At 43.5% G+C, this 24,537-nt stretch overlaps 1 protein-coding gene across 1 annotated transcript; it reads right to left on the bottom strand.

Moving 5' to 3' along the window:
* Positions 1 to 7,417: 7,417 nt before the first annotated feature.
* Positions 7,418 to 8,385, bottom strand: LOC116681178 (olfactory receptor 56A4-like). The gene has a single exon (XM_032509579.1). The coding sequence runs from the start codon at positions 8,383 to 8,385 to the stop codon at positions 7,444 to 7,446; it is 942 nt and encodes a 313-aa protein (XP_032365470.1). The 3' UTR covers positions 7,418 to 7,443.
* Positions 8,386 to 24,537: the final 16,152 nt, after the last annotated feature.

Raw genomic sequence — 24,537 nt, 5'->3', positions numbered from 1 at the left:
ACTCATGTTTAACCTGTGTTACACTTTGAAACTAAATAAACAGACACATAGTTAACAGAGATTGTTGCGTGGTTATTGTAAATAGGTAATGTTTGCGACGTATGCTTTTATTACATCAAGTGACCTGTATACCAATGACCGTAAAGATTAATATGTACCTGGTTTGCAGAACTGTACCTTCTAATAGACATAAGGCCACTTGGGTTATCTTTGGGCTATCACTATCGGTTTTGGTTAACAGCCGACTGCGCTAAACTATTGCGCCACAGAGACTGCGCCTGTCTGATGTTTTGTGTGCGGGAGCTCGCTCTTTAAGCCACAAGCATTTGCTTTATGGGTTTTTGAGGTTGCGCTGCACATGTATGCTTATCAGGCTATTTTCCTGTTACTCAGAAATTGGGGTAGCTGACTCATGCAGAAATGTAGAAGCTGCTAATACTAATTATGCTAATGCTTAATGCTAATACTGCCATACTAATACTGTGTTTGACCCCCTTTCGCCTTCAGAACTGCCTTAATTATACGTGGCATTGATTCAACAAGGTGCTGAAAGCATTCTTTAGAAATGTTGTCCCATATTGATAGGATAGCATCTTGCAGTTGATGGAGATTTGTGGGATGCACATCCAGGGCACGAAGCTCCCGTTCCACCACATTCCAAAGATGCTCTATTGGGTTGAGATCTGGTGACTGTGGCGGCCATTTTAGTACAGAGAACTCATTGTCATGTTCAAGAAACCAATTTGAAATGATTCCAGCTTTGTGACATGGTGCATTATCCTGCTGGAAGTAACCATCCGAGGATGGGTACATGGTGGCCATAAAGGGATGGACATGGTCAGAAACAATGCTCAGGTAGGTGGCATTAAAACAATGCCCAATTAGGCACTAAGGGGCCTAAAGTGTGCCAAGAAAACATCCCCCACACCATTACACCACCACCACCACCAGCCTGCACAGTGGTAACAAGGCATGATGGATCCATGTTGTCATTCTGTTTACGCCAAATTCTGACTCTACCATCTGAATGTCTCAACAGAAATTGAGACTCATCAGACCAAGCAACATTTTTCCACTCTTCAACTGTCCAATTTTGGTGAGCTCTTGCAAATTGTATCCTCTTTTTCCTATTTGTAGTGGAGATGAGCGGTTCCCGGCAGGGTCTTCTGGTGTTGTAGCCCATCAGCCACAAGGTTGTGCATGTTGAGGCTTCACAAATGCTTTGCTGCCTACCTCAGGTGTAACGAGTGGTTATTTCCGTCAAAGTTGATCTTCTATCAGCTTGAATCAGTCGGCCAATTCTCCTCTGACCTCTAGCATCAACCAACTTGACCAGGACCACACCCCTAAATGCATTGAAGCAACTGCCATGTGATTGGTTGATTAGAGAATTGCATTAATGAGAAATTGAAGAAGTCCATCCATCTTCCATCCATCCATCTTCGACCGCTTATCCGGTGTCGGGTCGCGGGGGCAGCAGCTCCAGTAGGGGACCCCAAACTTCCCTTTCCCGAGCCACATCAACCAGCTCCGACTGGGGGATCCCGAGGCGTTCCCAGGCCAGGTTGGAGATATAATCTCTCCACCTAGTCCTAGGTCTTCCCCGGGGCCTCCTCCCAGCTGGACGTGCCTGGAACACCTCCCTAGGGAGGCGCCCAGGAGGCATCCTTACCAGATGCCCGAACCACCTCAACTGGCTCCTTTCGACGCTTTGCCTTCTGGCTCAGCTCTCTTTTCGTCACAACGGTGCGATAAACAGAATGTAATACCGCACCAGCTGCTCCGATTCTCCGACCAATCTCACGCTCCATAGTCCCCTCACTCGCGAACAAGACCCCAAGGTACTTAAACTCCTTCACTTGGGGTAAGGACTCACTCCCTACCCGAAGAAAGCACTCCATCGGTTTCCTGCTGAGAACCATGGCCTCAGATTTAGAGGTGCTGATCCTCATCCCAGCCGCTTCACACTCGGCTGCGAACCGATCCAGAGAGTGCTGAAGGTCACAGACCGATGACGCCATCAGGACCACATCATCTGCAAAAAGCAGCGATGAGATCCTAAGCCCACCGAACTGCAACCCCTCCCCGCCCCGACTACGCCTCGATATCCTGTCCATAAATATTATAAACAGGATTGGTGACAAAGCGCAGCCCTGGCGGAGGCCAACCCTCACCTGGAACGAGTCCGACTTACTGCCGAGAACCCGGACACAGCTCTCGCTTTGGTCATACAGAGATTGGATGGCCCTAAGAAGGGACCCCCTCACTCCATACTCCCGCAGCACCTCCCACAGTTTCTCCCGGGGGACCCGGTCATACGCCTTCTCCAGATCCACAAAACACATGTAGACTGGTTGGGCATACTCCCAGGCTCCCTCCAGGATCCTTGCGAGAGTAAAGATCTGGTCCGTTGTTCCACGACCAGGACGGAATCCGCATTGTTCCTCTTCAATCAGAGGTTCGACTATCGGCCGAACCCTCCTTTCCAGCACCTTGGAGTAGACTTTACCAGGGAGGCTGAGAAGTGTGATACCCCTGTAATTGGCACACACCCTCTGGTCCCCCTTTTTGAAGAGGGGAACCACCCCCCCAGTCTGCCACTCCTTCGGCACTGTCCCAGACTTCCACGCAGTGTTAAAGAGGCGTGTCAACCAAGACAGCCCCTCCACACCCAGAGCCTTCAGCATTTCTGGACGGATCTCATCAATCCCTGGGGCTTTGCCGCTGTGGAGTTGTTTGACTACCTCAGCGACCTCCACCAGGGAAATTGACAATAATCCCCCATCATCCTCCAGCTCTGCCTCCATCACAGAGGACGTGTCAGCTGGATTTAGGAGTTCCTCAAAGTGCTCCTTCCACCGCTCTATTACCTCCCCAGTTGAGGTCAACAACGTCCCATCCTTACTGAATACAGCTTGGATGAGTCCCCGCTTCCCCCTCCTGAGGTGGCGAACGGTTTTCCAGAAGCACCTTGGTGCCGACCGAAAGTCCTTCTCCATGTCTTCTCCGAACTTCTCCCACACCCGCTGCTTTGCCTCTGTCACGGCAGAGGCTGCAGCCCTTCGGGCCCGTCGGTACCTTGCAACTGCGTCCGGAGTCCTCTGGGATAACATATCCCGGAAGGACTCCTTCTTCAGTCGGACGGCTTCCCTGACCACCGGTGTCCACCAGGGTGTTCGTGGGTTACCGCCCCTTGAAGCACCTAAGACCCTAAGACCACAGCTCCCCGCCGCAGCTTCAGCAATGGAAACTTTGAACATTGTCCACTCAGATTCAATGCCCCCAGCCTCCACAGGGAGGCACGAAAAGTTCCGCCGGAGGTGTGAGTTGAAAGTCTGTTGGACAGGGGCCTCCTCCAGACGTTCCCAATTTACCCGCACTACACGTTTGGGCTTACCAGGTCTGTCCAGAGTCCTCCCCCACCCCCTGACCCAACTCACCACCAGATGGTGATCAGTTGACAGCTCTGCCCCTCTCTTCACCCGAGTGTCCAAAACATACGGCCTCAGATCAGATGAAACGATTATAAAATCGATCATTGACCTTTGGCCTAGGGTGCTCTGGTACCACGTACACTTATGAGCATCCCTATGTTCGAACATGGTGTTTGTTATGGACAATCCATGACTAGCACAGAAGTCCAACAACAAACAACCACTCTGATTCAGATCAGGGAGGCCGTTCCTCCCAATCACGCCTCTCCAAGTATCTCCATCATTGCCCACGTGTGCGTTGAAGTCCCCCAGCAGAACTATGGAGTCCCCTACTGGAGCCCCATACAGGACTCCATTCAAGGTCTCCAAGAAGGCCGAATACTCTGAACTCCTGTTTGGTGCATATGCACAAACAACAGTCAGAGTTTTCCCCCCCATCACCCGCAGGCGTAGGGAGGCGACCCTCTCGTCCACCGGGGTAAACTCCAACGCAGCGGCGCTCAGCCGGGGGCTTGTGAGTATCCCCACACCCGCCCAGCGCCTCACACCCTGGGCAACTCCGGAGTAGGACAGAGTCCAACCACTATCCAGGAGTACGGTTCCAGAACCGAGACTGTGCGTAGAGGTGAGCCCCACCAGATCTAACTGGTAACGCTCCACCTCCCGCACAAGTTCCGGCTCCTTCCCCCACAGAGAGGTGACGTTCCACGTCCCAAGAGCCAGCCTCTGCCGCCCGGGTCTGGTCCGTCGAGGCCCCTGACCTTCGCCGCCACCCATATGGCAGCGCACCCGACCCCAGCGGTTCCTCCCACAGGTGGTGAGCCCATGGGATGGAGATGAGGGTGCCACGTAGCTTCTTCGGGCTGTGCCCGACCAGGCTCCGTGGCAAACCCGGCCACCAGGCGCTCGCTGACGAGCCCGCCGTCTGGGCCTGGCTCCAGACGGGGGCCCCGGGCCTCCTCCGGGCAGGGTCACTCCCTCTCTTCCTCGGTCTCTCATAGGGTTTTTGAACCATTCTTCGTCTGGCCCCTCATCTGAGACCACTTTGCCATGGGAGACCCTACCAGGAGCACAAAGCTCCAGACAACACAGCCCTAAGGTTCATAGGGACACACAAACCTCTCCACCACGATAAGGTGATGGTTCCCCGGAAATTGAAGAAGTGTTCCTAATAATCCTTAAGACGAGTGTAAATCATAGTAGAAAAGTAACACACCAGTTGCCTTTCTGCTGGACCATACAACATTCACTGCAAATCTTGTAACATTGACTGAAAGTAAATGGTGGAGACGGGTGGTTTCCAATATCTCTGAGATAACACAATATTGTTCATGAAGGCACATCAATGCAATTTGGTGTACTGCGACGTGTCATTGGCTTTTCTACCACTCTTAAAGAATGCCTTTCTTGTCTGCAGGATTCAAACCTGCGTGGGGAGACCCCAATGAATTTCTAGTTCATCGCCTTAACCACTCGGCCACGACAACCTGAAAACCAGGGCAACACCTGCATGCACAAAAGTTCATAAACTTTTCGATTGGTTTTCTAGTAGTTACCAGACACGGGCAAAGTGCAAATTGCAGTACACTGCCTGTGTCTGTGGATCCTTGTGGAGGTAGCTTGATTGATTGATATTTCTCCCTTATTTGTACCATAACAGAGATCTAATGTTTTATCAAATCGGCTTGGGCAAGTTACTTTCTGGTTACTTCTTGACAAATAAAGCAAGTAACCAGTGTGTATAGTAAGGATGGGACGCTGTTGACCTCAACTGAGGAGGTAATAGGGCAGTGGAAGGAGCCCTTTCAGGAACTCCTAAATCCAGCTGACACATCCTCTAAGGTAGAGGTAGAGGATGATGGGAGATTGTTAGAGAACACCACAGTCTACTCCGAGGTGGTGGAAAGGAGTGTTTAGCCAACCTCAAGTTTAAGCATAACAATCTCAGCAAGGAGTTGACTATTATGATTTTAGCTACTTCACCAAGCAATGTCATAACAATTCAGCACAAGTGATACAACTCCAACCTTTGTGACATTTGCAAATAGCAGTGGTAGGATTTGAACCCACGCCTCCAGAGAGACTAGAGCCTTAATCCAGCACCTTAGACCACTCGGCCACACTACCTGCACAAGCAGGAGCCGTAACTAACGGTATGCTTTTAAACTTTATTGAAACATACCAATACTTTATTAAAAAATGTTATCACACTTTGTCATTTTTTTCTGGCATTGTTGATTTTAGAATATTGTAACCAGCATAAAGTGAGTAGGTTTAGGTTTTACCTAGAACATCTTCTTTTGCATATTCACAGTAAAGAGCCATTGCTCCTCCAACTGCCAACTATTGCTCCAGAGAAAATAGAATATACAGGTTTAAATTGCAAGGTAACTGTCCAAGACCAAAGACTTTACTGAAATACCTCAAGTGTTCAAAACACGCCTCCATACGCCTTCTCCAGATCCACAAAACACATGTAGACTGGTTGGGCATACTCCCAGGCTCCCCCCAAGATCCTTGCAAGAGTGAATATCTTATCCGTTGTTCCACAACCAGAATGGTCACCTTATCGTTTCCACCACAATAAGGTGATGGTTCCCCGGAGAGGATCATTATAATATTATATTTAAAAAAAACTCAATCCCCACAAACTACAAAACAATATTAAAACGGACTGAACCGTGTAACAAACAAGGTCAAATATTGTGAGACCAAATTCCCATCAAACACACCTAAAATCCTATCAATTGTAGTTTGATCTAGGTCAGTGGTTCCCAAAGTGGGGTCTGGGGATCCAAAGGGGTCCCTGAGGGGGTCTATGGGGTCCCCAGCAAAAGGGAGAATGAATATTTTTACTATAATCCTATCCATTAGTTACATCATGATCAGAATGTATTACTATTTTAATTATGGATTTAATTAATCTATTCTGTCAAATGGGGCCCCCTGACTGAATGAGCGTCAGTTTGGGCGTCCTTTACTGGATTGAAAAAATTCTGGAAACCACAGTTCTAGGTTATGATATCAATGGCCCAAGTTTTATTGGGGTCCAATTGGCCTAAAAAAGGGAAGTTTAATATTCTAACACCTGCTTTAACATTTACTGTGTGGTAAATAGATTATTTTTAGGAACAGTTGAGACTAATCCACACCCACAATGTGAGTTTAAAAAGCCCCCCCTTAAAATGTATGTAACAGCATTTTGTTGTGAGGATAACTTACAAAGTTAATAAATTAAAACTCTGTTTTGATTTCAATAAGTTATTTTTAAACTTAAACTTATACTTAACTTTAAACAAAACTAAATGCATTATATTTGGAAATCATTCCACAAATACAGATGTTAAATTAGTAATTGATAATAAAACAATCAAAAGAGTCTATGAAATTACATTTCTGGGGGTTGAACTTGAATCCAAACTGTTCTGGAAGCCCCTTATTAAGTATCTGTGCATGAAGATGGCCAGGAGTATTAGTATATTGAATACAACTACAACTACATATTGACCCAAAATACATTACATACTCTGTATTGCACACTTTTTACCATATTTGTTATATTGCGTGGGAGTTTGGGAAAATACTGTACCTAGAAAAGTAACTTACAAAATATTTGCACATTGCAAAAAAGAGCAATCAGGATAATAAATCACATATGAGCATACTAATCATCTGTTTAATTCACATTTGTTGATATGTATGGACATTGTTACATTCAAAACTGCACAATTTATGTTTAAAGTTAAAGAAAATAATTGATCATGTAACATACGCCCAATGTTGAAGGAAAGAGCCGGGGGAAATCATCTAAGAGGACATCATGAACTACTGTTAAAAGCATGTGTGTTTCAGTTTTTTAGTTTTCACTGTTGTTGTCTTGCAACGCTGTTGATTGTTCAAGATTAATAAATGAAATGATCAAGCTAAATGGATGAATACATTTCACGTATTGTAGAAGCATATTTTGAAGCTTTACAATATATGGTTTGCTAAATGTGCATTTTAAGTTTTAAATTTTTGCAGCAGGAACCTTCTTCAAAAATCTAACAATCACTCCTTTGATTTGAGGCAGACTCAGGCCGTAAACTAGAGGGTTATTAATGGGGGGGACCATCAAATACTCTAAAGATAAAACAACTGTGATTATAGGATTCACTTTATCAGCCTCAAATCGAGTCAATGACAGCTCACAGAAGACAGAGAGAGAATAGGTGATGAATGTGATGATGTGAGGCAGGCAGGTCTGGAATGCCTTTCCTCTGAAATCAGACGAGCTTCTCCTGCAAACAAGCAGAATACGGAGATAGGTGTACATGACAAAGGAGAGGGGGATGAAGATGATTGTCACCACAAGAGACTGACCTACTATGTTGTTCAGAGTTATGTCCACACAGGAGAGCTGAACCACAGGCCAGTTGGAACAGAAAATTCTGTGCAGTTTATTGCTACACAGTGGTAATCGGACAGTAAGATAGAGCATGAAACCCACACCAAATGCAGGGTAGAGCACGGCAAAAATTACGAGATGTGTTATCATCTTAAATGTCATTTTACTGTGATAGTGTAAAGGCTGGCAAATAGCAACAAGTCTATCATAGGCCATTATACCGAGGAGAGTCAGCTCACACGATACATAGGTGTAAATAACATATATCTGAATGAAACACAATGGACGTGAGATTAAATGAGTGTCAGACAGAATGTCCATCAGAAACCTGGGGAAGAAGCCGGCTGAGCCGTACAGAGAGTTAAAAGACAGACAGCTGATAAAAATATACATGGGCTGATGCAGAGACTTCTCCAGACAGACAGTCAGAATAATGACAACGTTAGCAGAGACAATAGTCATGTAGAGCAACAGACACAGACTGAAGAACAGATACCTGAGGGGCCCAAAGTCTGCAAACAGAGTGAACCGAAAATACAAAGGATTCAGGCTGTTGTTGCTCATTATGTCTGCACAACAGCAGAGCTGGAAGAAGAGAAGTGAGAAAAGATGGAGATACAGTAAATGAGATTACAATTTTAACAGCAAGAAGTCCTATTTCAACACTAGATTTAACACTATCTGCATTTATGCAAGTTGCATAAAGGGCACATTTCTAACAACTGTGATAGTTCAGAAAGACAAAACATGGACATGGGAGAAAAAGGTCAGTGTCACGTGAACTAAATGCACAAGCAACCTCACATGTTTCTTTGAACAATATTAGAGTTGAATGACTGAAAAAGAGATGTCTCCAGGTTAACAAGTCTCATACATGACAGACGTTCAAAAGGTTCTTTTCCACAAGTGATATATTTGCAATTACATTCAACCTTTGGGAAAAGCTTTTAGCGTAGTGAAGTTCTCCACTTTTGTGTCTTATAACAGCTGATATGATCAGCTGAAACAATATACTGTATATAGTGTTCATATGTGTCCTGTGGTCTGTCCAGCAGGTAAAAGACATTCAGAAAGCAGTCTTTGCATCAGTGTATGTGAACATTCAGAATAATACACAGCACCCTCCCCTGACTGCAGCAGACTGAGGCAGCAGCTGAACCTTTATCCTGTTTTGCTGTCACACTGAGAGCAGCAACCTGTACACACAGGGTCCACAGGGAGGGACGTAAACAAACCCAAATCAGGAGGGACAGACAATGAGACAGATCTGGCAGATAGATAGATAGATAGGTAGATAGATAGGTAGCTAGATAGATAGATAGATAGATAGATAGATAGATAGATAGATAGATAGATATTGATCCCAATAAAAAGGGAAATTACAGTGTTTCAGCAGCAAAATCCATCACACAGCACAGAATACAAATATAAATGAAATACTAGGATACAATATGCTGCAATGTGCTGAGATAAAGTGTCCCTGTTATTAAGAGTTCATCTGTTAAGCAATGTGATAGTGTTATGCACTAATGTCACCAGCAGAGGTCAATGTGGTTCTATTGGGGGGGGGGGGGGGGCAACCCGTGTTTGGAACATTGAGGAAGGGCGGGGGTGCTTCCGGCCATTGTTGTTGTGGTCTGAATGTTCGGCATGGTCACGGCCTGCAAGTCCGTCATCACCTCCTTATTCAACGCAGCAGCCCAGTGGGGAGCATAACATTGGTGTCAGAAGTTTAACGTGACGGACTGGTTACTTCTCCGGTATTAGCCTAGCTGGCTAGTGGACCTACCAAGCGGAGCCACTGTTGAAGCCTACTGTCGATGGACATTGCGCACGAGGGAGGAGCTCGTCCAAAAATGAAGAAGAAAGGGTTGGGCTACGGTTATGCCCGAGCAGAGGGTCTGGCGGCGGAGTTTAAATGTGCTGCGGAGACCAAAGACTGCTTGAAACTGGCGGCGAGGAGCATAGCCAACGACGCGGGAATGGGCTTAGCTGTCCCCCGACAGAGCGGAGGACGTGTGGAAGGCTTCCTCACTGGCACGTTAGCTCCACCAGAGCCCTACAATGGAGAGAACGCGCTGCCTGTATGGCAAAATGGTGGTGCCCATGCTTGCTGGGCCCCATGTAAAACACCAAAGTACCCCGGTAAGGCGGAAAGGCAGGCATTTCATGCCCAATATGAACTGCTATCAAAAGCTGTGGGCTGGTCAGATAATGATAAAGCACTACAGTTGGCCTTATGCCTTACAGAGGATGTACTAGTATGCCTGTTACTGCTTAGCCCGGAAGAAAGACGTGATTATATCTTGTTGGAGCCCTACAGAGACGTTTTGGACACTGTGAACAGCCCGGTCACCTGCGCTCTGAACTGTCCAGCAGACGCAGGCAACCTGGGGAGCCCTTCTGCGTCTTAGCTAATGACATTGAAACTCGAGCCCGGAGGGCTTATGCACACATGCCCCCTCCAGTACAAACGGAGCTTGCCAGGGACCAGTTTATTCAAGCCTTAACCCCCAGGGGGCTACGCATTCAGGCCCAGCTTGCCCATCCCCGTTCCATTTAAGAGGCTTTGGAGCTGGCTCTAGAAAAGGAGGTTGTGGAGGGCGACGTAATGGAAAAGCGGCCCTGCAGAGAGTGGTCCTAGAGTGAGAGCCGCTGCATGTACTGGCCCAAGTAAAGCCTGCATGGGCGGTTGTAATGACTGAACTGATCTGGGCTGTGTCTATGCATTTGCCACAAAGTGCCACACGATCTCGCCAACGCCCCTGGTCTGCTGGGCATGCGGACAGCCTGGCCATCTCCTCAGACAGTGCCAAAAGCATTCCAGCGACCAGGGAAATGAACCAGGTCCCGTACAGATGTTACGGTACGGGCCACTGACATTATGTCCCATGTTGCATCATTGAGTGAAGGGGGAGCCAAACAGCACAGGCAGAATTCAGAGTTACTAGCGGTTCCTAGAGTCTCTAAAAGTACAATGGGAGCCAGAGCGTTCAGCTATCAGGCTCCTCTCCAGTGGAATCAGCTGCCGGTCTGGGTTCGGGGGGCAGACACCGTCACCACATTTAAGAGTAAACTTAAAACTCCTCTTTGATAAAGCTTATAGTTAGGAAGTGATGAGTCTGCCTAACCCGGCCCACCTGCTTCTCGTCACAGTCATCAGATTCATCTACCGTATAATCAACAATATAATAAAACGTCCTGCAATGCCCTGCTACGCCATGAACTACTACAAACTACTATTTCTAGTCACTGTTCCATTATCTTTTACTGGGACTGTTATTGCCATTGTTCATTACCACCCCAACCGGCCATCAGACTCCGCCTACCAAGAGCCTGGGTCTGTCCCAGGTTTCTGCCTAAAAGGACTTTTTCCTCGCCTCTGTTGCTTGCTCTGGAGGGAACTACTAGAACTGTTGGGTCCTTGTACATTTTGTGGTCTATTGTGGTCTAGACCTACTCTATCTGTAAAGAGTCTCGAGATAACTCTTGTTATGAATTAATACTAAGAATAAAATAAAACTGAATTGAATCATTTGTTTGTTAAAGCCGCACTTATGACTCATTTAGGTTTTTAGTGACAGCGCCCTCTAGTGGCTGGAGTAGTTATGATGGAAGAAAAGCAAGAAGTAAAGTGATTCATTTGTATTTTTTGTTGTGTGTGTGTGTGTGTGTGTGCGTGTGTGTGTGTGTGTGTGTGTGTGTGCGCCCTCTCTCCCTTCTCCAGCTTGGTTGGTCATTGCTTGTGCTCACTCAGCTCCCTGGATAAAGGAGGGAGGAGACCCTCATGTTCTCCCTCATTGTGCCGGCCGGCAGCAGACGGCGCTGAGCGACGCATGTGAAGTTGTTCAACCTCTGCCTGTCCGTAGCAAGCTTGATTTTGTTTTTTACCTTCTGTGAGGCAGTATTGCATGTCTTCTATTTGCAGAGGTGGGTAGAGTAGCCAAAAAGACTCAAGTAAAAATAAAAGTAGTCATCCAAATAATTACTTGAGTAAGAGTAAAAAAGTGTTTGATGAAAAAACTACTCAAGTACTGAGTAACTGTTGAGTAACGTCTGATTTATTTCTGAACACAAGCATCAATCAGACCGACAAAATACAAAATAATCGTCTTTAGGCAAACTATAGTTCATCCAACCAATAAAAATAAATTAAAATTAATTTATTAATTACAAAATAGCTTACTTGAGAGACTTGTCACATCAAATTAGGATGGATACTGCATGTGCAAAACATACTTTATGTAACCTAAAAGACAAAGATCCACCTCTCCACAGCAAAAACTAAAACCACCGCTACGTCTCCTCAGGTTAGATGTTGAGTTGTTGAATGCTCACATGTCCGTTTGTTTTGGTCGACACTAAACGCCGCATAATGTAGCTGCTGTTTCACACTTTTCCTAAAAGGTAACCACGCTTTCACTATGAGGCGGGGGGGTCCTCCTGGTCTGCGTTGCCTTGGCGACATATGATTCTGACGTCTTTGCTTTGCTACAACTGTAAAGCTAACCTGTCGCGCTGCTGAAACGAGTATGGTCACGTGACTGAACAACGACGTGTGATTGGTTAAGCACAGTCACGTGGTAGAGCCTTCAGCGGAAGACTCTCTCTCTCTGTCAAAATAAAACATTAAAATGAGGATTGAGGTACGCTGGGGTAAAAACAATGAAGCGTAGTAACGAGTAACGAGCTCATTGTAGCCTAATGTAGCGGAGTAAGAGTACAGTTTATTTTTCACTAATCTACTCAAGTAAATGTAACGGAGTAAATGTAACTCGTTACTACCCACCTCTGTCTATTTGTATCATTAGGCTCGTTCGAGATGAGCCAGGTCTGCGCAGAATCGATCACCGGCGATCGGCGCCCGTTGCATGCCGGTTAGATTTGTGTCTGACTTAATCCCAACTTGCTCTGACGTCATGCACACGTAGGCAACGGAAATCTCACGAGAGCGGCGCAGTTGCTTTTCACCGACTGCAAGAGCCAGGCGGACCCAGAGCATGCTGGGAAACGCCGGCTTCTCAGCTGATTTAACAGCTGATTGGTTCACAATCGACTCAACATGATGACGTTTTGTATAAACTTTTTACTGATTTTTAATCGGAGGGATTTTAATTGCTATTTGTCTGATTTAAAGACCTATTCTGTACAGAACACACGTTGTTAGTGACGTTTAGAAGTCAGAGAGACTAAATCCGCTCAGATCAAGGCTCATCTACAGTCTGTTGTTAATTAAAATCAGCAACATAATGCATGTAGAACATTTTGAAAGCAACTCTGTCATAATTAAAACAACTAGAGGTATGATATGTGGGTCTGATTATATTTTATTAAATCGGAATCGCACCACAGTGTTTTTGTTACTTCTTGTTCAGTCTGAAAACAGCTGGAAACTGTCCGACTTTACCGCAGCTACTGCCGCCTGCTCTCGTCCACTTTACAGGCGAGGCGCAGTTCATCTCGAACGAGCCTATTAATAAATCATATAGATAGTTGGCTACAAGCTCCTCCCATTATTTCTGCGTGATGCAATCCGTCAAGAGCAGATGTACGGGAACTTCTCGTCGTACAGCCAGGGACAACGAGGTCAATGGCCTCACTGTATGTGATACCTAATGTTAAAGGGACATGCTGACTTATTGGGACTTTAGCTTATTCACCATTACTCCCAGAGTTAGCCAAGTCCATCCATACCCTTCTTATCTCCATGCTGCTGTAACTCTGTCTGATGCCTCCAGCATTAGCTTAGCCTAGCACAGATGCTGCAGGTAACCGGTTCTAACTAGCCCACTGCTCCCAATAAGTGAAAAAATAACGCCAACCTGTTCCTATTTACATGTACAAATAACAAGGTCACATGACACACAGCCCTCTTCTAACCGCATACTAACTGGGAACTTTATTCTCAGAAAGGCCTTATTTTGTCATTTATTGGGAGCAGTAGGCTAGTTGGAGCCGGTTACCTGCAGGATCTGTGCTAGGCTAAGCTAATGCTGGGGGCACCAGACAGAGTTACAGTAGCACAGAGATGAGAAGGGTATGTATGGACTTGTCTAGCTTATTCACCATTACCCCCAGAGTTAAAGTCCTAATAAGTCAGCATGTTCCTTTAATGTTTTTGTAGGAATAGATGGCCAAACCACAGAGCAACATAGGAAGTTCTAAAACAACCTATGGGTCAAAGTGGATCCTAATTTGAGAAACACCAAACATAAAATACATTTGAACCACCACAATGGTTCAAACCTATAACCAGGGCCTGAAATCAACACCCACCCATGCGCCGAATGAAGGTGAATTTTGCAATTCGCAGGTAAAACTGTCAATCTACAAAGTTTTTGTCACTTACTGTCGTTCTTTTCACATTTTAACCAAGTCTGTCATTTCCTAGAATTGAGCTAAAAAAGGTGGGGGCACATCATTGGGGTGAAGAGGCCGGCTCAAACAATCCACCAACAGAAAGATGAGGATCAGTCAAAGAAAAGTAAAAGAAGACGTTTTCCACACCAAACGGGACAGTAAGCAACAATGGCGTGGCTGATTTACGACAGCAGTTAATCATAATAACGTGATAACACATAAATGTGTATTCTTAACAAGTTCCAGAACGATGCTTGTGCATCCTTTGAGGCAAAACATCGGCTGGTAAAACGCCTGTGTGGCCAAAAAAGTTAACTTCAGGCCCTGCTGACAATGTAGTCTTCAGCAAGTTTAAAGAGGCAAAGTTCATGTGAATGCTACAGCTGGGTGTCCTAATGAGCAGAGCTAAAACTGATCCAAACTCATCTCCCTATAGATCAGTGTTTGATGGGCTAAATGATCGTTTACTTTGTTGTGTATATTGGGCATCGTCAGACACAAACAGTCAGGTCCCGGTAGATCTAATCTGCCTCTCTGTTAACAATGACTTACAGCCCATTAGTGGCTCCTAAAGGGGGGTGTGCTGATCCCCTCTGGACAGGAAGTTCTTTCACACCTGTATGGGTTAGTTAGGTGATACCATCTCGACCAACGAGGTGTCTGCAATTAGAGGTGTGAAGACAAACAAGAGTCAGCATGAACCCATCAACAAGTGATGCAATCATTACTGAACAGGACTGTTTTTTCAGTTGATATTGTGTCTATCATGAGTACAATCATGTATTTTATCAAAATTATCTAGATCTTTAATTAGACTTACTACATATTTGCTGTCATTCCAATCCATGACAAAGCATCTGTGACTGAATCTAGTTCAAAATCTCTATTTTGTAGCATTTTGAACATTTAGTAAATTAAAAATGGTGCATTTTCCCATAAATATGCAAAATAAATGAATATTGTCAGTTTCAGTAGTGTAGTGGTTATCACGTTTGCCTAACACACGAAAGGTCCCCTATTCGAAACAGGGTGGAAACATATTTCTTTATTTGTATTGACTTCGCACAATCAAACTCTGCGAAGTTAAACTCTCCTTAACATTCACGGAAAAATCTCCCTGACGTGAAATCGTGGCCAGGCCTAACAAAGTTTCCCCAGTGCAGTAGTCATCACATTCAGAGATTCAGGAATATCCTGTCGAAAATTGATGCAGAAAAACTAGTCCACGTATTTGTTACTTCTAAGCTGGATTACTCCAGTTCTTTATTATCAGGCTGCTTAAAAGAGTCCATAAAGATTCTTCAGCTGATCCAGAATGCTGCAGCACGTGTTCTGATAGGAACCAGGAAAAGAGATCACATCTCTCCTGGTTTGGCTTCTCTGCATTGGCTTCCTGTAAAATCCAGAATAGAATTTAAAATCCTTCTTCTCACCTACAAAGCTCTTCATGTTCAAGCACCATCTTATCTTAATCAAAAAGAAAGTTGATGTGTATATGCATTTATTAAAAAGAAAGTTGATGTCATAATGAATTGTGATGATAAATCAAAAAGAAAGTTGATGTGTATATGCATTAATCTAAAAGAAAGTTTATTTGTATATGCATTAATCTAAAAGAAAGTTGATGTGTATATGCATTAATAAAAATTAAATTGAATGTGTATATGCACTTATTAAAAAGAAAGTTGATCTTTTCTAAGCATAAATCAAAAAGAAAATGTATCTGTATATGCATTCATCAAAACAAAAGTTGATGTGTATATGCATTAATGAAAAAGAAAGTTGATGTTTATATGCGTAAATTAAAAAGAAAGTTGATGTGTATATGCAGTAATATCAAAGAATGTTGATGGTATATGGATTAATATCAATAAAAGTTGATGTGTTTATGCTTTAATATCAATAAAAGTTGATGTGTATATGCATTAATCTAAAAGAAAGTTGATGTGTATATGCATTAATATAAAAGAAAGTTGATGTGTATTTGCATAAATCAAAAATTAAGTTGATGAGTATATGAATTAATCTAAAAGAAAGTTGATGTGTGTATGCATTTATTAAAAAGAAAGTTGATGTGCATATGCATAAATCTACAATTAAGTTTATGTGTATATGCATTAATCAAAAAGAAATTTGATGTCATAATGAATAGTGATGATGACATAATGAATGTGTCTATGCATCAATCAAAAATAAATTTGATGTGTATATGCGGTTATTAAAAAGAAAGTTGATGTGTTTATGCAGTTTGAATATTAAAGTTTTGAAATGCCATCAAGTTTGCCTGTTCATTCATTCCTATTAATATAACTTTTGTATGTGTGTGTGTGTGTGTGTGTGTGTGTGTGTGTGTGTGTGTGTATACATGTTAGTTATTTAAAGGTTAGGGGAATCTAATCTTTTCTTAACGTTCTGGGAACGTTTGTTTATGGTTACAGCAAACGTTCCCCTAACGTTCTACAAAGGTTGCAATGTTAAGGGAACGTTCCGTAATGTTTGCTAAAGGTTGCAACGCTAAGGGAACGTTCCCCTAACATTCTCTAAAGGTTTCAACGTTCCCGTAACAGTTGCTAAAGGTTGCAACGTTCCCGTAACGTTCGCTAAAGGTTGCAACGTTCTTAGATTGTTCACCTAACGTTTGCCTAACGTTCTCTTAAGGTTGTAACTTTTAGAGAACGTTAGGGGAACGTTCCGAGAACGTTTGCTGTAACCAAAAACGAACGTTAAGAAAACCTTCCAATTAACCAACAGACAACCGAAATACAACCAAAAGAAAACATTCAGGGAACATTCCCGCAACCAAAAACGAACGTTCGGGTAACCAAAACTTGTTAGCTGGGAATCCTGCATTTGACAGACGAGCTGCCCCAATACAGCCACATTATACGGTGCAGAACTCAGGCATTCCCACTCTCTCAAACACCACCGCCCAACGTGGGGCTAAAACCCACGACCCTGAGATTAAGAGTCTCATGCTCTACCGACTGAGCTAGCCAGGCACTTCTCAAAGTTTGACTTGCGGTCCAAACATTTCACTTACAACTTCTGAACTGTTACAGTTCTAGAATGTTAGGTTGAAGTTCTAGAATGTTAAACTGCCATTCTACAATGTTAGCTTTAATTTCTAAAATGTTAAGCTGCAGTTCTAGAATGTTAGGTTGAAGTTTGTTGGAATTTAAAATGTTATATGTGCTTAAACATTGTGGGTGATTGCATTGTACATTCAAGTCAAAAGGTAAAAGCATTATTTCAGCATAAATGAAGACATGTTGGTCATGCGTTAAGTTTGTTGTCATAAGTATATAGTTTGTTGTTTGTTGTTTGTTACATTAAGATGTTTTGCAATACTTCTGTTTTATAATATAAGATGTTCTGTTACATTTTGTTATAATCCAGCTCTACAAATGTGTCAGAAGTTGAATTGATGATGTTCTTCTTTATGGCCCACTGATCTTTTGCTTTGCCAGTCCTGAAGTGAGGGTCATAAACTTTAAGTCACATTCCAATTGAAAGATAACGAATAGGCACACACACACACACACACACACACACACACACACACACACACACACACACACACACACACCACTGTGGCCAAGAGACCCCACCCTTTGTGAATAAGACCAGGGGGTCCAGGAGCAGAGGGTCAGACAAATTTGGGGTTGAGCCGTGTTAGGTTGACTCTGTATTTGTCTCTAGGATATCCTATGTAATAAAATGGATTCACACATCCACATCTGAGATTTTGACTACTAATTGAATGAACCCTGAGAATGGAGCAGGATTTAGCCCCAACACCGGTGAGTGTATATATCCTGTTATATTTAATCAGGTGTTAAACTTATAAAATATGGTACATATTTGGCATATTAATAAAATGCATGAACTTATTTGGTTGCAGGATTGATCTACAGACCATATTGGAAAAAATGGTCAGCAAAGTTGATGGAAGCTTCTGTCCCACAAGAAACCAAATAAATGTCTGCAGGGATAATGTTTTCCTGTGTAGCCTGTGGGCGTAGGTCCTTCAACCCTGAAGCAAAATTGAATGTTGTGTTTGTGGATGACGATGACAATGGTGAAGGGGCAGTTGACGAAGGGGGCACAACAAGAGAGTACCTAAGGCTGTTGATGAGGGCCGTCCACCGGTCAAATATCTTTGAGGGACATGAGAAAGACCGGCAGTTGTCTCTTGATACTCAAGGTAGGGAATCCCAAATTCTTAAGACTGTTATTCAACTGGCAGAATTCTAGAAATTTATTTGGAAAAACTCATTTAGAAATTATTTGTCCTGTATGATTTATTTTGTTCTGTTTGGGTTGGGCAGATTTCATCAGGTATTGTCTGTATCTTATTTTCTTGGTAAGAATTTTTCCATGATTCCCAAAGGTGCAATAGTAATTTGTAGTAGCACTAATATTAATCATAGCACGTTAAGGTATTACATTTTCAGGACGCAGAGCAGTCTTTTAGTTATGTCTTTATTTTTAGCTTTGCAAACTAAACTTTAACTGTGGTTCAGGCGCAGGTAACCAGTGTCGTGAGGATATCGACATCCTCATAAACACGAGGGCTATGTTGCTTAAACATCTCATTTATGTAGGGAAGGTGTTGTTAGAAGCCAATTTTGGACTCTCTCACGCTTTCATTATTTTCTATCTGTCTTTTAGGAAGGAAACAACAACAGTCCAAGATGCAAACAGTGCAATTGCAGAGGAAGCCGATAGTCTCAGCATTATAGGTGCCTTAAGACATGTGTCCAGCCTGCAGGAGAAGCTTACTTTAAACTAGATGTGGAAAGTTGAAAGGTTGATTTCTTTCACTTATACTGTGGCTTAAAACACATTCCACCGAGATTTGAACTCAGATCACTGGATTCTGAGTCCAAAGTGCTAACCATTACACCATGGAACCTTTAAAAGTGTTGCATGTGTTTACTTGACATTTTCTTTTTTATAATATCCACATAATATTGATATGATATGATATTGAAGGCACACAACAATCACAACGAAGATGAAAAAGCAACACATATTGGCCAACTTAAGTCATTTAGTTAGCTAAGCGTTCAGAGGATGTGGGAAAAGGCAAGTCAAGAACAGGTTTTCCAAAAGTAGAATGGGAGCCCGAGCGTTCCTCTCCTGTGGAACCAGGTTCCAGTTTGGGTTCAGGAGGCAGACACCATCTCCACATGTAAGAGTAGGCTTAAGATTTTCCTCTTTGATAAATCCTATAGGTAGGGCTGGCTTGGGTGAGTCCTGAACCATCCCTTAGTTGTGCTGCTATAGGCCTAGACTGCCGGGGGACTTCCCATGATGCACTAGGTACCTCTCTCCTCCTCCTTCTCTCCATCTGTATGCAACCTCATATGCCTTTGAGATACAAAAACTTCTTCACTTGCGTAAATGGCCTGTTTGTGCATACAAAAGGTGGAAACAGATGATCTTGGGTGTAGGGTTTGGTGATTTTATTACCCCTAAAGTGTCTGCCGGTGCTTAGCCTTATTAGCACCACACTCAAACAATCTGAGCTAACCGGCCTGCTTTTTAACTGTTTAAAAAGAACAGATGTCCAGAAACAATTAAGGCCAAATTGAGCAAAATTGGCTGAGTTCTGGATGAGCTGGATGAGTTGTACACTTTGGCAATTCTGAACACTTTCAGACACTGTTGTCTCATGTAAGTAACATGCACAAGTCTTCAAAAAGAATTGTGGCTGTTTTTCATGCAGGTTTGCATCATAACAATGCGGGTGCTATCTCTAAATGAACAATGGCAAACCTACATCCATCTTGTTAGCACCCAAATCTCTGTGCTGATCTCCCTGCTTGGATGGCAAGTCATCTGGTGGATTTTTCCCGTCAAGAGGAAGCGGATCAAGAGGGAGTGTTGTTTTATTGTACCCACTAGCAATAAAGTTTATTTGTCTAGAGCCGTAAAATTGCATTAGGTTATCAACGTTTTGAGCAAAAAAGAATACCACAGCTCAAGTCCCTGGTAAGGCAACAGCTTGATTGTGTGATATGTATGAAGTGCTCGCTAACGTCATCTGTCATGCAGGTTTGCAGGATGTTCACAGTCTGCTAGTGGCCATGATGAGTTGTGACTTTGAGCTTTTTAACCGTTTTGGCCAATTTAGCCAATTTTCAACAGTTTGTGCAATAACAATTGGTGTTCTCAGGCATTGTGCAAAACGTGGTCTACCCTCCTGCTGTCCAGAAGACCGTGATCATGGCAACAGTTTAATGGTCTTCATTTACTTAAACTTCAATCTGTAGTTCAGGAGATTATTTTTTCCACAGCCAGTAGTTTTAGAAGCCTGGGTAGCTCAGCCGGTAGAGTATCAGACTTTTAATCTGAGGGTCCAGGGTTCAAGTCCCTGTTCAGGTGTAGTGTTGAAGTTCTTGAACACTTCAGATACTGCCATATCGTTTGTGTTCCATCCATAAGTCTTTAAAAAGAATTGTGGCTGTTTTTCAAGCAGGTTTGCATCATAACAATGTTGCTGGTAAGTCTAAATGTACAATAGGCAACCTACGTCCATCTTGCTAGCACCCAAATCTCTGTACTCATCTCCCTTCTTGGATAGAAGGTCATCTGGTGCATTTTTCTTGTCACGAGGGCTAAGTGTTGTGGTCTGGTGCATTCCCCAACCTGTGTCGTGTCTTCCCTTTCTTCTGTGTGTCTTGTCTGTCTTGCCGTGAGGGCGTTCCAGGGGATCTAGAGGCGTGGCTTTCCATCTACGTTCTGTCATCCACTCAGCTGTTCCTCATCACTCATCACCCACTGCAATACATAAACCCGGGCTGACCGCCTCTTCAACGCCAGATCATTACATGCACTATTGTGGTAACTGGGCTCCTAGTCATTTGCGCCTGTGTTGTTGTTTGTTGTTGTATTCTAGTACTAACTCTGCCTCTCCTTAGATCCATCCGTTGTCCCTCCGAGCTGCCTTCCTCCCTCACTTCGACCAGCCACCTGTCTACACCAGTGTTTGAACCCCTCCGTGCTCATTAAACGTGCCTTTTGTATCTCTATGGTTCTGGGTCTTACAAACCGTAACACTAAGAGTATAGAAGTGGAACAAGAGGGAGAGTTGTTTTTTTGCACCCACCAGCAATAAAGTTTACTTGTCTGAAGCTGTGTTGTTTGAATTAGGTTATCAATGTTTTGAGTGAAAAAGAATACCACAGCTCAAGTCCTTGGTAAGGCGACAGCTTTATTGTGGGGTATGTATGAAGTGCTGATCTCTATGCTTTGATGGCAAGTCATCTGGTGGATTTTTCCTTCCATGGCAACACCTTAATCTTCTTCATTTACTTGCACCTCAATTTATAGTTCAGGAGATTGTTTTTTCCACAGACCTCTGTTTTCGAAGCATGGGTAGCTCAATGTTGGTGGTACGTCTAAATGAACAATGGCCAACCTACATCCATCTTGCTAGCACCCAAATCTCTGTGCTGATCTCCCTGCTTGGATGGCAAGTCATCTGGTGGATTTTTCCTGTCACGAGGGCTTTTGATCAAACTACGTATAGTGCTTCCGCATGAGGACACAAATGGCGGTTTTCCACTGCATGGTATCTACTTGCCTTGCCTCGACTCTACTCGCCTTTTTTGGTTTTCCATTATGAAAAAAAGTCCCTGGGACCCGCTACCAGGTACTTTTTTTAGTACTACCTCAGTCGAGGTTCCAAGCGAGCCGAGGCGATACCAAAAGGTGACGTGGAAACCTGCAGACTGCTGGTTGGTTGGAGAAAATCGTCACTTATGACCGCGTTGTTAGCAAACAAGAGTGCGGAGTGTGTTTCCAGAACAAACGGGACATTTAAAACAAATCTAGCCGGACACCGACAGATTATCCACTCTCTGCACTATTCTTACTTTTGTTCGGGCTACTAGCGGCTTCATGTTGTTTCCAATACTGCACACTGTTACTTTAAAAAAACATGACAATATATATAACAAAAGTTTTTATTTAGCTTTTCAAGTAGCGCATCAAACCGTCCCAAACTTCCCGGTCTTCTTCCTCTGCCCCCTGTGACAGTGTCCCCCCCGGCTCTGCCGTCCCAGATACATCCCAGTCGTTGTCATAAGCCTCTCCGTGACTCTCATAAAGATTATACGAAGTCCAGTAGATCAGAACCAGAGATCTCACCGGACGGTCTGCGGCGGCGATTTTGCAAAGCGTGAATGCTCTGGAACATCAACCGTGTACATTATTGTGTAATCATGGTTGCTAAAGTTCATGTACTTTATATAGCGTAGAGTAAATACTGACTGCGACGCTGAAAACATGCAAATGTTAGCTAACGTTACCAGGAAACTTAACTTACCCTTTTGTGTCGGCGAACAACCGTCATGTCAACGTCTGAACTCCGTCAGAATTCCCAAACTCCCGTTTTTTTAGCGGTGATTTTTGTTGCTTCCTTCAGCTTCTTTTGAAACAAAACATTTCTTCTTGCTGCGGCAAGTAGCCGACGTGCTGTTGTGAGTTGAGCTGAAAATTACGTCATCACGCGTTGCTATGGTGACCAGCCACACTGAGGCTTTACTCAATCTGCAATGGAAAACGGACGTAGAATGGGCCGAGCCGAGGCGGGCCGAGCCGAGGCGAGCCGTTACCAGCAGTGGAAAAACGCCATAAGAGTATAGAAGCGGAACCAGAGGGAGAGTTGTTTTATTGTACCCACTAGCAGTAAAGTTTATTTGTCTGTAGCCATAAAATTGCATTAGGTTATCAACGTTTTGAGCAAAAAAGAAAACCACAGCTCAAGTCCCTGGTAAGGCAACAGCTTGATTGTGTGATATGTATGAAGTGCTCGCTATCGTCATCTGTCATGCAGGTTTACTGGATGTTCACAGTCTGCTAGTGGCCATGATGAGTTGGGACTTTGAGCTTTTTAACCGTTTTGGCCAATTTAGCCAATTTTCAACCAGTTTGTGCAATAACATTTGGTGTTCTCAGGCAATGTGCAAATCGTGGTATACCCTCCTGCTGTCCAGAAGACCGTGATCATGGCAACAGCTTTTTGGTCTTCATTTACTTGCACTTTAATTTGTAGTTCAGGAGATTGTTTTTCCCACAGTCCTCTGTTTTAGAAGCCTGGGTAGCTCAGTCGGTACAGCGTCAGATTTTTAATCTGAGGGTCCAGGGTTTAAGTCCCTGTTCAGGCATAGAGTTGCACATTCTGCTAGATGAGTTGTCCATTTGACATGCCTGTATGGACATGGACCAATTCAGACACTACCATATCATGTGTTCCATGCACAAGTTTTTAAAAAGAATTGTGACTGTTTTTCAAGCAGATTTGCATCATAACAATGTTGCTGGTAAGTCAAATGAACAATGGGCAACCTACATCCATCTTGCTAGCACCCAAATCTCTGTACTCATCTCCCTGCTTGGATAGTATGTCCAAGGACATACCACATATGTTCTATAACCCTTTTCATTGGTTTGCTACCACTCTTAAATAATTCCTTTCATTGTATCAATCTCAGAAATAACCAAGAATGACAAATTCCATTCATGTGCTAGTGCCAGTATTCAACCACCTGTCACTGTATTTTCAGCATCAGTTGTGTTTTTTTTTGTTTTTAAAAAAAACTGCCCCGTGTGAGGGTTGAACTCACAACCTACATATTATGAGACTGACACATTGCCTCCTGCACCAACGAGGCTATGGAAGGCTTGGCTATAGTTCACAAAATTTCAGAAAAACTAACAATTTGGTCGTCAATCTTAATAAAAACTATGTATGTGGAAACCTATGTACTCACACAAAGGTTAAAATTGACCCTAGATGCTTTGTCATGACCCCATGAAAAGGGGAGACAAAAGACTGTGTGCAAAGGTTGTATACATGTGTGCAAGGTGTATGCATGGATGAGTGTGAGGTATGGTGTCAGCGATTTATGCTGGACAGTGTAAAACTGACAAAGATGAGGGGGAGAGGTGCTGGAATGAGAGCACCTCTAGGGCAATCACAGATGCACAACCAATAATAAAACACTACTGAGTGAATGCGTTCAGAAAATGAAGAACATTGTTCAGAAAGCTTAATGAATTTTCATTTGACCATAACTATTAACCACCTGAACCTGGTAAAAGGTATGAGGTACTCATGCATAGCTAGCTAGTGATTTACCTACTGTAGATGGTGGTCGGCGTGCCAATGAGGCTTGAAAATTTGCAGTTGGTGATTCAGAGGAGATGTAACAGTTTAAAGTGTAAAGTAACTTAATTTTCTAAATTGTCCACCTACAGTGCCAACGAGAGCTCTTCTCTAATATTACCGGGTACGCAACAGCTATTCAACTTTAGAAGGTATTGTTGATTTCAGAAACAACAATA

This window comes from Etheostoma spectabile, unplaced genomic scaffold (assembly GCF_008692095.1).
Source record: "Etheostoma spectabile isolate EspeVRDwgs_2016 unplaced genomic scaffold, UIUC_Espe_1.0 scaffold00018594, whole genome shotgun sequence".
Taxonomy (NCBI): Eukaryota; Metazoa; Chordata; class Actinopteri; order Perciformes; family Percidae; genus Etheostoma; species Etheostoma spectabile.
The sequence above is the reverse complement of the archived record's forward strand: the minus strand, read 5'-3'. Positions and strand labels throughout refer to the sequence as shown.

Bases quoted from the DNA above. Each gene is read 5' to 3' on its own strand.
- LOC116681178 (XM_032509579.1), bottom strand. From the start codon at position 8,385: ATGAGCAACAACAGCCTGAATCCTTTGTATTTTCGGTTCACTCTGTTT.